Below are 13970 nucleotides of genomic sequence, written 5' to 3'. Positions count from 1 at the left end.
TATGTCAGGAGTGCTCTGATGGTGTTTCCTGCTTGGCAGGGGGTTGGACTCAATGGCCCTTGTGGTCTCTTCCAACTCTATGATTCTATGATTCCTCTGTCCCTCAGACCTTGCGGGGGGCTGGACTATATTTTTTGGGGGGGAAAACAATGAACAAATTCCTATGCTTCACAAATAACCCAGAGATACATTTTAAATAAAAGCACACACTCTACTCATGTAAAAACATGCTGATTCGGACCGTCCACGGGCCGGATTTAGAAGGCGATTGGGCTGGATCCAGCCCCCAGCCTTAGTTTGTCTACCCATGGATTAGACTCCAAAACTGCGGCTTTATAAGGACATAAGAAACAGAATCATAGAGTTGGAAGGGACCCTTAGCATCATCAAGTCCAACTCTCTGCAATGCAATTGTCCCATATGTGGATCAAACCAGCAACCTTGATGTTATCAGCACCACACTCTAACCAACCAAGCTATCCAGGAAGAGCCCTTCTGGATCAGGCCAGTGGCTCATCTGGTCCAGCATCCTGTTCTCTCCGTGCTCGCTTAGATGCCTGTGGGAAGATCCCAAGCAGGACCTGAACACTAGAGCCTTCTCCCTTCCCATGGCTTCCAGCAACTGGGATTCAGAAGCATTTTCTGCAGCCCCCAGCCTTGCACCATCTGATTCTGCTGCATGTGAAAGACCCGCAGAGGCAAGGCTCTTTCAGCCTGCTGGTTCCCATGGAGAGCCACGTTCTCCTCTCCCAGGCCTGAACTGAAAGATATGACCCCACTCTCTGACCCACAACAAAAGGTAGCCTTTAACCCAAGTTTTATTTCCTGGGGGGAGTTTTACTTTTGTATTAAAAATGTTTAAAATAATTCCACAGCCATAATTGGGGCGTGGGGTTCAGGGGAGCAGGAAACAGTATTGGAAAAAAATGCCCATTAAGAAGTTTTTTTTTTACCCTCCCCAAGGTTAATTTTTTTTGGGGGGGCAGTGCTCTCCCCAATCAAAATGAGCAGACTGGGAGTGCATTCCCATTCTTCAAAATGTGGCTTTACAAGGAGGTGCTGTGTAATGCCAGGTACAGATCTCCAGATGATTCATTTTACTGTAAATCTTCCCTGATCCTGTCCAAGCTTTTTCTTTTCTTTTTTGGGACAGCAGAAATGACTTAATTCTTTTTGCAACCCTCAAAAGAAAAGAGGGGAGGAGGAGGAGGAACCCGCCATGGCTCAGACGTGTTCACAAATCTTTCCAATTCCACAAAGTCCCTTTTGGCAGCTTCCTCCCTGATGCCCAGCACCAGGCTCTCTTCCCAACACGGAAAAAAATTCAAAAGCTGGCCTTCATTACTCATCCGGAGAAATCAACTGTGTCTCGGGCTGCCTCTGCAGTTCATTACAACTCTTAAACACTTCCGTTCTTAATGTTGTGTTTCCACTTTGCAGGATGGGGCTAAATTGCAGCCAGCTCTGGGGTGGAACTTCACCTGCCTGCCACAGCCATGGGTGTCAAAGTCAAGATTAGAGAAGTGAAGATTTGCTCTTGATAAAATACTGTATTGGTGGGTCTTCTTCTGCCCTCCCACAACATTCCTCAGATGTTTCAATACAGAAGGCCCTTCCAAATTCAACAGAGTTTTGAAATTTTAGCAAAATGAAGTGTCAGCGCTAGGCTGTAGTGAAGCTGGGCATTCAGCAGAGCGGATGCTGTTTTATACTCCAGCAAAATCCCAGCTTGACCCAGAAGCATTTTTTAGTCCTTCCAGGATGTGTCCTGGGGAACGCGTGAGGCATCAGAGCTGAGGAACTCTTCCCAGCCTAGGGAACACCTTAACCCAGTGGTGTCCAAACTTTTTTCAAAGAGGGCCAGATTTGGTGAAGTGAAGGGCCGTGGGGGCCGACCAGAGGGCCAACCAAAGTTGTTGAGGTGTTTTTAGGATTTTACCCCAGGAAATAAACTGCCACAGGGGCTGGATTAAATTCCCCCTTAACCTGTAGCTCTGGTGGTAGAATTAGCCTGAACTTTCCTCAACTCCACAATATCCTTTTTGAGGTGAGATGAAAGTACCTGGCCTTCTACAAAGCAATTGAAGTGCACAGGCAGATTTCTGCCTCCCAAGAGATTACAGTCTAAATTCTGACGGAACGGCAGCCAATCGAGTGGAAAGGAGGGGTCGTGCAATGGGGTTCATTTGTGAGGAAGACTGGAATATTAATTTAATAAATGTATATTAAAAGTTGATGCTGACAACATTGGATGGACTCTATAGAAAACCTTGCTAACTGAAGGACCACAGTAAACACCCATCCGAAAATGCACTAAGAGAGTTTATTTCTGAACCAAAGGGTAACATGGCCTCTATATCTATCTATCTATCTATCTATCTATCTATCTATCTATCTATCTATCTATCTATCTCCATGTTCACCTTCCTGTCTCAGCGATGTCTACATTTGCTCGGGTCATGTCTACAGAATGGAAGATGGCAGGATCCCCAAGGACGTGCTCTATGGGGATCTGGCTTCAGGCACCAGGCCAGTTGGCAGGCCAACTCTGCGTTATAAAGTTGTCTGCGAACATGACATGAAGGCTGTCAATATCAACCATGATGAGTGGGAACCTCTTGCAGACAACTGCAGCGTCTAGAGGCAGACAGATTGTGCATCAGCAGTGACCAGAGGAGGAACAACTGCCAGGAGGAGCGCAGAGAGAAGCTGTGCATCTGCAGCAGTGCAACCAGATGCCTTCATCTTCCCCAGCTGCAACAAAACCTGTCTCTCCCAAATAGGTCTCTACAGCCACAGCAGGTGCTATAACTCTGCAACAGTTTGACTGTACCCCTAAAGGCTCACTCCTCCATTGTCTCCCGAGACGGACAGATGTCAACCAGTTTATTGCATTTTATTCAGGGAGCTGAAGGCGGCTTACATGGTTCTCCCCCCCCCCACATTTAATCCCCTCTACAACCCTGTGAGGTAGCTGAGGCTGAGAGGCAGTGGCGGGCCCCAGGTCACCCCGTGAGCTTCAAACGCAGGCCTCTCCCAGGTCCTTGTCTGACACTCTAACTATACCATACTGTCTCTGTGACCATGAAGGCTTTGGAATCCAGATACATGCAAAGCACAAGAGCAGAACCGACCAAGAGCAGAGGCCTGGCCACACAGACGTGGCATCTTCCTCTTCCTCCTCCTCCTCCCAAATCAGCCTCTGATTCTCTCCACAGCAACCTGGAGATCTCCCAAGCCAACCCCAGCCTGACCTCACCAGGGCCTGCGTTTAGCACATGAGCTCACTTGCAGGGGGGGCTGTCCTTGCGGTGAGACGCCTGAAGCCGGAGAGGCAGAGCAGAACTGCGAACTCAGCAAGGAAGGCTCAAAACCACAATTAGTACCAAATGCTTCTTGCCTGGCCAGTTGGCATCTGGTCCCTGTTCAGAGCAGAGCAGTTGCACCAACAGGGACCCCAATTCTCAAGCTGGTAGACCACGCAAGAGGCCCTGCAAAGGAAGCCACCAGGTTGGACGTCTCCTCTGCTCTGGGTTTGGTTACCAGATCCCTGGAAGCCAGAGCCTGGGAACTAAGGGCTGGTAACTCCTAGACTGTGCTGGTGGAGACTGGTGGGAGTTGTAGTCCAAGAATATATCTGGAGGGCACCAAGTTGGTGATGGCTGGTCATGGATAGGGGTGAAATGCAGGTTCAATGTGTACTTGAAGCTGAAGCAACCGAATTTGCACTTTCTTGAAACAATACGAGAACCAAAGCATGGCTACCCTTTGAAATTTGCATTCTCTGAATTTTTGCAATGCAGTTTTCCAGTAGTATGTGCACTGTTGCTTTCCTTGATCTGCAGCATCCACTGCCTAAGGCAAGTTCCTCACTTGGCCTAAGGGTAGGGCTGGCCCCGCTCCCTCCCCCTCCCAATATTGTAATAATTATTACTGTGAAGATAGGGATGGTACAAACATGTGTCCATCCCTTGCAGGGCCAGCCCTTATATTAGGCAGAGTAAGGTAGCTGCCTCAGGCAGCAGATGCTGAGGGGTGGCAGTGAGGTGCCCGTATGTCACATACCTCGCCCTACAGTGGAGGATGTTTCCTTGAGTGTTGACCTAATATTCAACAGCCCGTCCAGTCAACTCCTGAGCCTGGAGTGGAGAGGGGAACCCCACATTGTCCTTTGCCTCAGGCGGCAAAATGTCTTAGGGCGGCCCTCACCCCTGTGAAATAATAGAACGAGCCCAACTGAGGCGCTACAGCAAGAAAGAACTCTGCCTCTCTCTGCTCATAAATCCACCCTCAGAGCTTATGCCCAAATCGAGAGTCGTGACTTGCAGCACATCTGGGACCCCGATCCAAACAATGCTGCAAGTCTCCCTTCAGTGGGCAAAAGCGAGGCTTCCTTACACGATGTTCTGGCTTCTCTGCAGTCATGGGGTCACCAGCGTGTGACTTGGGGGCTTTGAGAAGCCTCTTGCATTATTAAAGCAGCCTTTGCATTCCAAAACCCTGGCCCCCAACTCCCCCCTGCTCCCTGGCATCTCTCACTTCAAAGCAGCCAGCTCAGCGCTGTTGTCCCCTCTGCCCAAGCTGCAGATGGTTTAGGGCCCATCCTACTGCCTGGAGCTGAATGGGGCTTTCAAAGCCAGCTGAAAGGAGCGCCTGATATGGCGAGATGATTGGCTTGAACAAAGGCCTGGATGGAGAGGCGGGTGGCAGGGGGCTCTCTTCTTTTTACTGAGATCCTGCTAAGCGCCACGTAGCCACCACATTCTTCTCATGCTCAAGAGAGAGGGCCAACTTCCACAGAGTGGCTTCTTGGCATGTCAGCCACTTGCTACTCCCTTTTGGAAAAGATGACACCACAACTCCAGTGAAAGGCAGGTCTATAGGGGACACTTAGGTGACTGGCGTCTTCCTTTTTCCTCCAAGCAACAGAGCGTCCCGTATCCGGCGGTTCCCCACACCCACCCGACATGACATGCACGGAAGGATTGGGGAATGAGTTGGGTTTGCATCTTGTTGCAAACCGACCACACATCAATGTGAACCCTTTGCAGTTCCAAAATCAATACGAGAGCTAAAATGCAGCTGCCCTCTGAATTTTGCGTTGCAGTTCTCCACCCACCAGTGAGAGCCAGTGTGGTGTAGTGGTTAAGAGCAGTGGACTCGTAATCTGGGGAACCGGGTTCGATTCCCCGCTCCTCCACATGCAGTTGCTGGGTGACCTTGGGCTACTCACACTTCTCTGAAGTCTCTCAGCTCCACTCACCTCACAGAGTGTTTTTTGTGGGGGAGGAAAGGAGAATGTTAGCCAGTTTAGACTCCTTCAGGTAGTGATAAAGTGGGATATCAAATCCAAACTCTTTTCTTCTTCTTCTTCACCACTGCCCAAAGTGCATTTTAGGGGGCTATGCACTGAAAAATGAATGGAGGAAGACTGACAATAATGTGCATCCTGTTAGTCAAAATGGCTTGGGAAAATGCACGAATGAGGCCAAATTATATAAATAAATGCCTAACTTAGATGAATGACACAGGAAAATTCATGCCAGTTTGGAGATGGGGCAAACTGAACGCAAGAACTCGATCTTCTAGTGTGGCAGCACTCACCCTTTGGAACTCCTTGCTTGTTGAGATCAGGCAGGGCCTCCGCTGTACTTTGTTCTATGACTGCTAAACACATTTTTGTTTAGACAAGCTTTACCCTAGAATGCTTACGTGTGTTAATCTGTTTTTAGCTTATCACTTATTTAAATCATTTTTTGAATATTTTAAACAGCTGCTTTTAACATTTTTTTAATAATTTCCTTCTTTCTTTCTGTAAACCACTTTGAGGGTTTGTTTGTTTTTACAATCAAGTGGTATATAAACTTTACGAAATAAATAAGATAAAAAACAAAAACTGGGATGTCAAAATTGACAAATTTGCCTGTTTCTAACAGCTGAATCGTAGGCCTTTTCCACACTCACATTTACTCCATGCTTTCTAGCCATAGATCTGGGCTTTTCTGGTCTGTTTCCTAGTGCTTTTTTTGTCCCAGCATTTTCCCCAGGAAAACCCACATTTTACCACTGAATCGGAGCAAACAGCAGTTCATGGAAACCTGATTGCTGTTTGCTCCAATCCAGTGGTAAAATGCAGGTTTTGTTGGGCAAAGCACTGGGACAAAACCAAACCCAAACCCACATAGATACATAGCAGGAAAGCCCAGACCTGTGTTTGCACACCTGAGGCTGGTGCACCAACCCTGCCTGTTCCTGGGGAGTCAGATGTGGCCATGGTGATACAGACCTTACTTAGGGACCTTGTTGAGATTCCTGCAACATGCTCTATGTGGGGCAACCTCTGAGGAGGTCTTGCAAACTGTTGGTTGGTTCAGAGTGCTGCAACCAGATGGTTGGCTGGCGCCAGTTATAGGGAACTTGCAACTCCCCACCTTATGCCAGAGTCACTGGCTGCTGCTCCATTTCTGGGCAGAATGGCTGCTGAATTCCGAAGAAGCAGAAGTTTCAAAAACATAGTCTTCATGGGCAGCCCCTCATACAATACATTGCAGTAGTCAAATCGGGATGCAATCAAGCTTATTATCGATTACATTTATACACCCCAACTTTCCACAAGAACATATCTGAGGCCTAAAAAGGAGGAACGTTTCACAAGAGACCAAGCAGAGGTGGGGTCTGGGTTTATTGGCTTTCAGCAACACTTTGGGTCACCACAAGGTGTGTTCATATCCCGTTGTGTGTCTCCTTCCGCAAACCCTTCACTCCCCAGGAGGCAAAGGTATTTGCTATCTACCTGAATTAGCTAACGTGATGCAGGACATGGCAGGTGGAGAATCCAAGCCAGGAGAGGAGGCAACTGATTTGAGATGTCTGATGGACAGCTGCCAGGCATGTTCCTGTGCCAAGGAGTGTCAGGGGGGAAAGTGGCCAGAAAACTAGAGAGGAGGACAGTTGTGGGACTCTCTGGAGGGTGGGGAGAAGGGGGGTCCCTATGAATTTTTCAGGGAGTGGAAAGGTATGTATATATTCACAGAACAGGTTTTCACTACAGTGGTACCTCGGGTTAAGAACTTAATTTGTTCTGGAGGTCCGTTCTTAACCTGAAACCGTTCTTAACCTGAAGCACCACTTTAGCTAATTGGGGCCTCCTGCTGCTGCTGCGCCGCCGGAGCACGATTTCTGTTCTCATCCTGAAGCAAAGTTCTTAACCCGAGGTACTATTTCTGGGTTAGCGGAGTCTGTAACCTGAAGCATCTGTAATCCGAGGTACCACTGTATTTCTGATTTATCTGGAGAGTGGGTGGCAGTGAGGCCTGGGCACTGTGTCTACTGAATTGGGTAGATCTGGCCTCTGAAAAAAACAGATACCATGTCCACCCTTCTGTTTTTTCTTAATGGGTAGACCTGCTGTCCAGCAGCAGAGACGTCCTGTCTGGATAACACCTTTCCACTAGCAGCTAAAGCCCTCAAAGTGAATCTAGTCCAACCCCCCTGCAGGAATCACAGCTAAATGAATGCTGAAAAAGGAGTCCAGTAGAGAAGCCCAGGAACAATGAGCAGCTTTGGTGAAGAAGTCCTTCCAAGGCACCTGCCACATTGCCAGCAACCCACGGAGGTTACAGCTGAAAGGGTCCAAGAGGGAGAAGCCCTGGTGCCGCCTGAGTCAGTTCAGCATCCTTCCCTGAGTCCATGCTTAGTCCAGGGGAGTCTTTTCCTTCACTGTGTCCCCACCGCCTGGGCTTCATCAGTGGTGGGTCTGCTGGTCGGGCGGCTCAACGTTAAGCTGTACACGTTGGTCAAGAAGGTCTCCCAGCTTTCCCGGAGAGCACGATTTACCTGCTGCGGAGGGGCAGGGAGCAAAGGAGAGTTAGAGGGTCTCGAGGTTTTCAAATCTGGATACGTTATCTAGCCTTGCATTGGGCAGCCAGATAGGAGGCGGCTTGCGGGGAGGCCCAGCTGCTTCCTTACAAAGTCTGGCCAAGAAGAAAAAGCTATGCCAGGAAATTAAAGGCCCTGTTTTACAGTCACCTTGTAGTCTATCCATTTCATAAGATTTCTATACCTGTCTATTGCAAGGGGGATGACGACACAAAGTAATTTAAAGAATAAAATAATGCAATCGTCAATAAAAAACAAGCTGTATAAAACATTAAGAAAATACAGTGGTATCTCTGGTTACGTACTTAATTTGTTCCAGAGGTCCGTTCTTAACCTGAAGCACCACTTTAGCGATTGGGGCCTCCCGCTGCTGCTGCACGATTTCTTTTCTCATCCTGAAGCAAAGTTCTTAACCCGAGGTACTATTTCTGGGTTAGCAGAGTCTGTAACCTGAAGCGTATGTAACCTGAAGTGTATGTAACCCGAGGTACCACTGTAGTTAAAATCAAAGGAAAGCTAAAACCACATGTCAGCATTCTATGTATCTGGGCAGTGGGTTTCCCCAGTCATGCTGCTAAAATGTTTTTATCAGGCACCAAACAGGATACAGAGCAGGCGCCTGCCTGATGTCAGTAGGCAGTGAGTTCCAGTGTCTGGGTGCTGCTACACTAAAGGATAAATTCCTTAAAAACGCGGGAGAAGTATTATGTAGCACCTGCAACAGTGCTGGTTCCACCTGTTGAAGCAGCCGAGTGGGTGCATATGGGGCATGACAATCTCAGAGAAACTGGTCCCAAGTTCTTAAGGGCTTTATATACAAATAGCAACACCTGGTAGCACATTGGCAACCACTGCAGGTCTCTGAGCTCAGGTGTCACATGCTGGCAGGGTCTCACTCTGGTCAGCAATTGTGCTGCAGCATTCTGCACTAACTGCAGCTTCTGGATCAAATGCAAGGGAAGCCCCACACAGAGCCCCACATTGCTCCAGCGTGTGTGGGTGTGTTACGTGTCTGAAAAGAAAACCTCTTGCCTGCAGGAAGTAGTACTGTTAACCACCCTGGGATGTTTTCTCTGCACTCCGCTGGCCGTTAAAGAGCTACTGATGATAGATATGTGGACTTCATGTGTCAATCTCGTGTCTGATGGAGATTTCCCTCCCTCCCTCCCATAGGGCTGGGCGATGTTGTTGTCTGAAACAGGTTTGAAGTCCAAATCATATCGGTTTCATGATCTTTTTGCGGTGCTTAGCTGGTCATATATTCCGATGTTGAAAATCAGATATCGCCCAGCCCTACACTACCAATTCCTGGGAAGTACTTTTCGGAGCCAAGTTCTTCAGCTCAGTTAAGAGGCCTTTCTCTGGAAGAGGAGGGGCTGCAGCTCAGCATCTCCCTGGCATGCAGAAGGTCCCGAGTTCAATCCCTAATGGTGTCTCCAGGTAGTGCTAAGGATGTCCCCTGCCTGAAACCATGGAGAGTTGCTGCTGCCAGCCAGAGTGGGCCATAGCAAGCTAGATGGATGAATAGACAGGCCCCGTTCCTCTATCTTGCTCTGCTGGAATTAGCTTGTTCAGGGAGGACAGTGGCTCCCAGAGGAAGACAGAAACATCTTTCTGTAAAATGGTTCTTAAATAAATAAAAAAAATATATTCATAACCACATTTACCCTGTTCCTTAGCTGAAAAATGTTCCCAGAGTGGTTTGGCAAAATCACTGCCCAGCTGAGGCTTTTGGCTTGTGCCTTGATGCACCAGGACCCTCAGAAATAAGGGATGTTAAAAGCCTGAAGCTTTGAAATACCAGACTGTGTTAGGATTCGCCCAGACTTCCACTTGTCATGCTGCATTTCAGCGGGAAAACCCACTATTTACCGCTGAAATAGAACAAATGTCAACTGGTTTTTCTGAGGACTGCCATTTGCTCTGTTTCAGTGGTATGGAGTGGGTTTTCCCAGGGACAAAGAGGAGGCACAGGAGGAGAGCATCCCTCTTGGATCTGTGCTTTTCAGGCTGTTTACACACTATGCCTTTAAACCACGTCCAAAACACATTCTTTCACTCAAAGAACACCGGGCGCTGTAGTTTCTTAAGCGTTGCTGGAAACTGTAATTCCGCGAGGGGTAGAACTACAGGGCCCAGAATTCTTTGAGAGAAGGTAGGGTTTTGAAAGTTCTTTAAAACTACAGTGGTTTCTCGGGTTACATACGCTTCAGGTTACATACGCTTCAGGTTACAGACTCCGCTAACCCAGAAATAGTACTTCAGGTTAAGAACTTTGCTTCAGGTTGAGAACAGAAATCGTGCTCCGGCGGCACAGTGGCAGTGGGAGGCCCCATTAGCTAAAGTGGTGCTTCAGGTTAAGAACAGTTTCATGTTAAGTACGGACCTCTGGAACAAATTAAGTACTTAACCCAAGATACCACTGTATACAGTAGTATGCATACAACCTTGACTCTCCCAGGCAGGCAGTTGAAGAAGAATTCCCAGGTTTCTTTTTGCGCAGTGCCCTCTAGTGGGCCAGTCCGGAAGATGAAAAAAGCTCCATTAGCTACATGGGCCCTGGTCCCTTGCATGCAAAAGCAGCACAGAGTCTGGTGGAATGTGCAACACAGGTTTCGCCCCATGCCACGGAAAACCTCCCCTGATGGATTGCTGCGCATCAGGCTGCTGGCATAGGCACAAGAGCTGCTATGCTTGTTTTAGCGTTAGCTGGCAATGCTAAATGCATTGAGGCCACATTCACACCATCCATTAAAAGCACTTTAAACAGTCATTGATTCCAAACCCTCCCCGCCCAAAAACATATATCCTGGGAGCTGTAGTTGGCTGATGGTGCAGCGAGTTGTTAGGGGACCCCCTCTTCCCCTCACAGAGCTACAATTCCCATAGGTCCCTGTGAATTGAGGGGAATAGGGGTCTCCTAATGACTCAGACAACTTGAATATTAGGGGGATGGGTAATAATAATAATAATAATTTTTTATTTATACCCTGCCTCCCCGGTTCAAAAACCGGGCTCAGAGCAGCTAGCAACAAATTTAGAACACTTAATTATAAAAACAGCATAAAATATAAAAACATGAACAACAATAAAATTCAAAAATCAATTTAGGGGAAATAAGCATTAAATAATCCCCAGGGCTAGCTGGTTGAATTGGTCCTACTTGGGCCAGCGAGGAGGCCAGGGGAGAATTAGCTGTGGGGTTTCAGAGTGGGTGATCTTCATAAAAGGGGTAAGCCCCGCACCGCATAATCAGTCACATGACACAGTGCACGCACACCATTTGAATGGCAATGGCAATCAACTAGGGAGGGAGCGATCCCCTCAAATATTTTATGCTCCCCTGAAGATCCCTTGGCCCCTAGGAGTTAGCTTCTATGCTCTGAGCACCCTTAACAAACCATAGCTTCAGGGTTTAAAGCAGCACCATGGTGCTTTAAATGTAGGGTGTGAATGTGGCCTTTGAATCCTTGCCCTCTGCCCTAACCAATGGAGCAGACTCCTCCTCAGTGAAGGCTCAAAGTTTCTGAGGGCCATGCGCAAGACACCGTCCATGGGGCTTCCACCTGACCATGGTGCCAGGCCGCCTCCCCACACTTTCTCACCTGTTTACGTTTCTTCATCCTGCCACCTGCTTTGCCGTGGGCCTCCCCGATAAGCATCTGCCCATCGCCAGGGCCAAGGGAGTGGGCTGCTTCTTCCATCGTCGCGGCCTCCTCTCCCCTGGCCTTCCGCACCCTCAGACTCGTGGCTCTCCTCCCCCAGCTCCGGGCAGGTTTCGGTTGGGCCTCTTCCTTGTTCTTGGGGACCAGGCCGTGCCCCCCGAGAGCAGCGTCTCCAGACCGCCTGGCGGGATCTGCCTCCTCCAGGTGGTCCCATGAGCTCCCAGAGGAAGGATCCAGGAGGCTGGGGGACTTGGACCCCCGCAAGGAGTAGGCCCTCCGGAACGTCTTACTGTTGGTCATGCCTGGGTGTGACTTCTGGAGCCGGCGCTGCCAATCTGGTACAGCTGATGTTCTGTCGCAAGCTGGTCTGCTGAGCGTGTGCTTTTTCCTTCCTCTTTTGCGGGGTGATTCAGCCTCGGGTGAGGGAGAGGAGGAGCTCTCTGCTGCTAACCCGAACCCATCACTTTGGACTTTCTGTGCAAGCTTTCTTATCTGGTTCCAGACCCACCCACCACCAGCAGCAAGAAAATGAGAACAAAACTCCCCACTCCTCAGTGATATCTGTGTGGGTGCAAAGGTCAGCATGGCCTGTGATGATACACACCACAGGGCAAAGAGCAAAGAGGTGACATGCTGGCTCATGAAATTAGGTCTGGTATGGAGAAAGTGGATCAGCAAAATTTCATCTTTCTCCCTCCCTCCTATCACTAGAACCTGTGGACATCCAATGGAGAAGAATGTTGGAAGATTCAGGGCAGAGAAAATGGTAGCACATAGTTAAAATATGAAACTCACTGCCACAGGAGGCAAGGATAGCCACCATGGATGGCTTAAAAAGAGATAAAGGCCATCGATGACTACTAGCCACATGGGCTATGTTCTCACTCCATGCCCAAGGCAAGAATGTCTCTGGAAACCAGAGTGGAGTTTTCTTGCGCTTGCTGCCTGCTTGCTGGTTTTCCACAGGTCTCTTGTTACCATTGTGAGAACAAGAGGTCAGACTAGATGGGCCCTTGGCCTAATCCAGCAGAGCTCTTATGTTCCTAAGTTGTCTTTGTTGTTTGTACTTTTTATTTTACATTTAATATTTATTTTTTTAAAAAATAATAATGGTAAAATATCAAACTCTTTAGTGTGGTGAATCAAGCATGCCTTAATAAAATGTCCCTCTGTTACCTACAGGATCAAAAGACACTCCCCTCACACACACATCTTCCCATGGAGAAGAATGGCCTCTGAGCAAAGAAACTAGGGCTTTGTGCCCTCAAATGGCTTCTCCTTAACCAGTAAGAAGGCCAGGAAGAATGGCCCAAGGTGGACACAGCAGCCAGTTCTGCTTCTTTTCCTGTCCACAACGCATCAGCTGGATGGGGTAGCAACACTTTGAGCCAGGAGGGAGGGACAGAGGAAGGAAACGTTCCCGCTTGACTTGAGTCAAAGTCACAAGGAGCTGATGAGAGAGGCGATGCAGGAAGTGTGTGTGGTCATTGTGACCAGCTCAGTCCTAGAATTCTGGTGTCAAGAGAGAGGGAGAAAAATGTTAATCACAAAGCTTTCTGACCTTCTGCTGGCTGCCTTCTGCCACTGCGACAGTGTCTGACTGTGCTCTACATTAGTTTCTTGTTTTCCAGCTCCCTTGAAGTAACATTTCAGATCTTCTCTCTTCTAGGTATACAAACCTATCACACCCTAACCACATATTAAAATAAATGAAGGAGGCTTTTGCCCTACTTGGCCCTAGCAAGAGTTGCAGGGGTAGGGATGGGGATAATTCACAAAACAAATGGTGCTCCCAGAGTTAAAAACAAGCCCAGACCCCCCCCCCCCATTTCAGCTTTTTGCATAGCTTCCTCTAATTCTTAATTTTAAAAAATGTAATAGCAGCATTGAAAAGGAATAACAATGATTAGGGTTATTAATAGCTATTACATTACGTTGAGATGTCAGTTTATTGCTAATTTTAATTTTTTTTAGGTTTTAAATCAGTATTTTAAATGTTTTTGCTGAAAATGTAATCGTTCTTTTTGTAAAATACTTTTTTTTAACAAGCCGCAGTACGTATATCTCATTTCATGAAATAAATAAAACCTCGAGCATTCCACGTGCAGCACCTGCCACGTCTAGTATCACGCGCATACACTATTCGCTATAACCCCTTGGGAGGACTATGCTCCGCCTCCCTCAGCTCTGGCAGCCAATCAGCGACCACAGCTCAGGCTCATCCTCTTTCGTCAATCTGCGCGTGCATTCCAGCAATAGGAGGAGAAGGAGCCTCCAGGTGGCGGCGAGAGGGCGGAGACGCAACCAATGGAAAGTCTTGGATCAACGGGGCGGGCAGTACGCTCGGAGGGACACTTTGCGGAGGAGACTGGCGTGGCGTAGAGCCAGTAGGAGCAACGCGAGGAGGCGGACTGGACGACAGCCAAT

At 48.2% G+C, this 13970-nt stretch overlaps 1 protein-coding gene across 1 annotated transcript; it reads right to left on the bottom strand.

Annotated features, from left to right (window-relative positions):
- Positions 1–6660: 6660 nt before the first annotated feature.
- Positions 6661–12059, bottom strand: LOC309521246 (uncharacterized protein). Its single transcript, XM_082203552.1, has 2 exons — positions 11484–12059; positions 6661–7839 (listed from the first exon to the last, which is right to left on the bottom strand). Exons 1-2 carry the CDS (start codon positions 11841–11843, stop codon positions 7717–7719), a joined length of 483 nt encoding a protein of 160 aa, XP_082059678.1. The 5' UTR covers positions 11844–12059; the 3' UTR covers positions 6661–7716.
- Between the last annotated feature and the right edge of the window lie 1911 nt (positions 12060–13970).

The sequence above is a fragment of the Podarcis vaucheri genome (genome assembly GCF_965113315.1).
Source record: "Podarcis vaucheri genome assembly, chromosome: 16".
Classification (NCBI taxonomy): domain Eukaryota; kingdom Metazoa; phylum Chordata; class Lepidosauria; order Squamata; family Lacertidae; genus Podarcis; species Podarcis vaucheri.
The sequence above is the reverse complement of the archived record's forward strand: the minus strand, read 5'-3'. Positions and strand labels throughout refer to the sequence as shown.

Excerpts from the sequence above, each read along its gene's own strand:
- LOC309521246 (XM_082203552.1), bottom strand. The coding sequence starts at position 11,843 with ATGACCAACAGTAAGACGTTCCGGAGGGCCTACTCCTTGCGGGGGTCC. Across the intron at positions 7,840-11,483 it reads GGATGAAGAAACGTAAACAG|CAGGTAAATCGTGCTCTCCG; the intron begins GTGAGAAAGTGT and ends GCCCCTCCGCAG.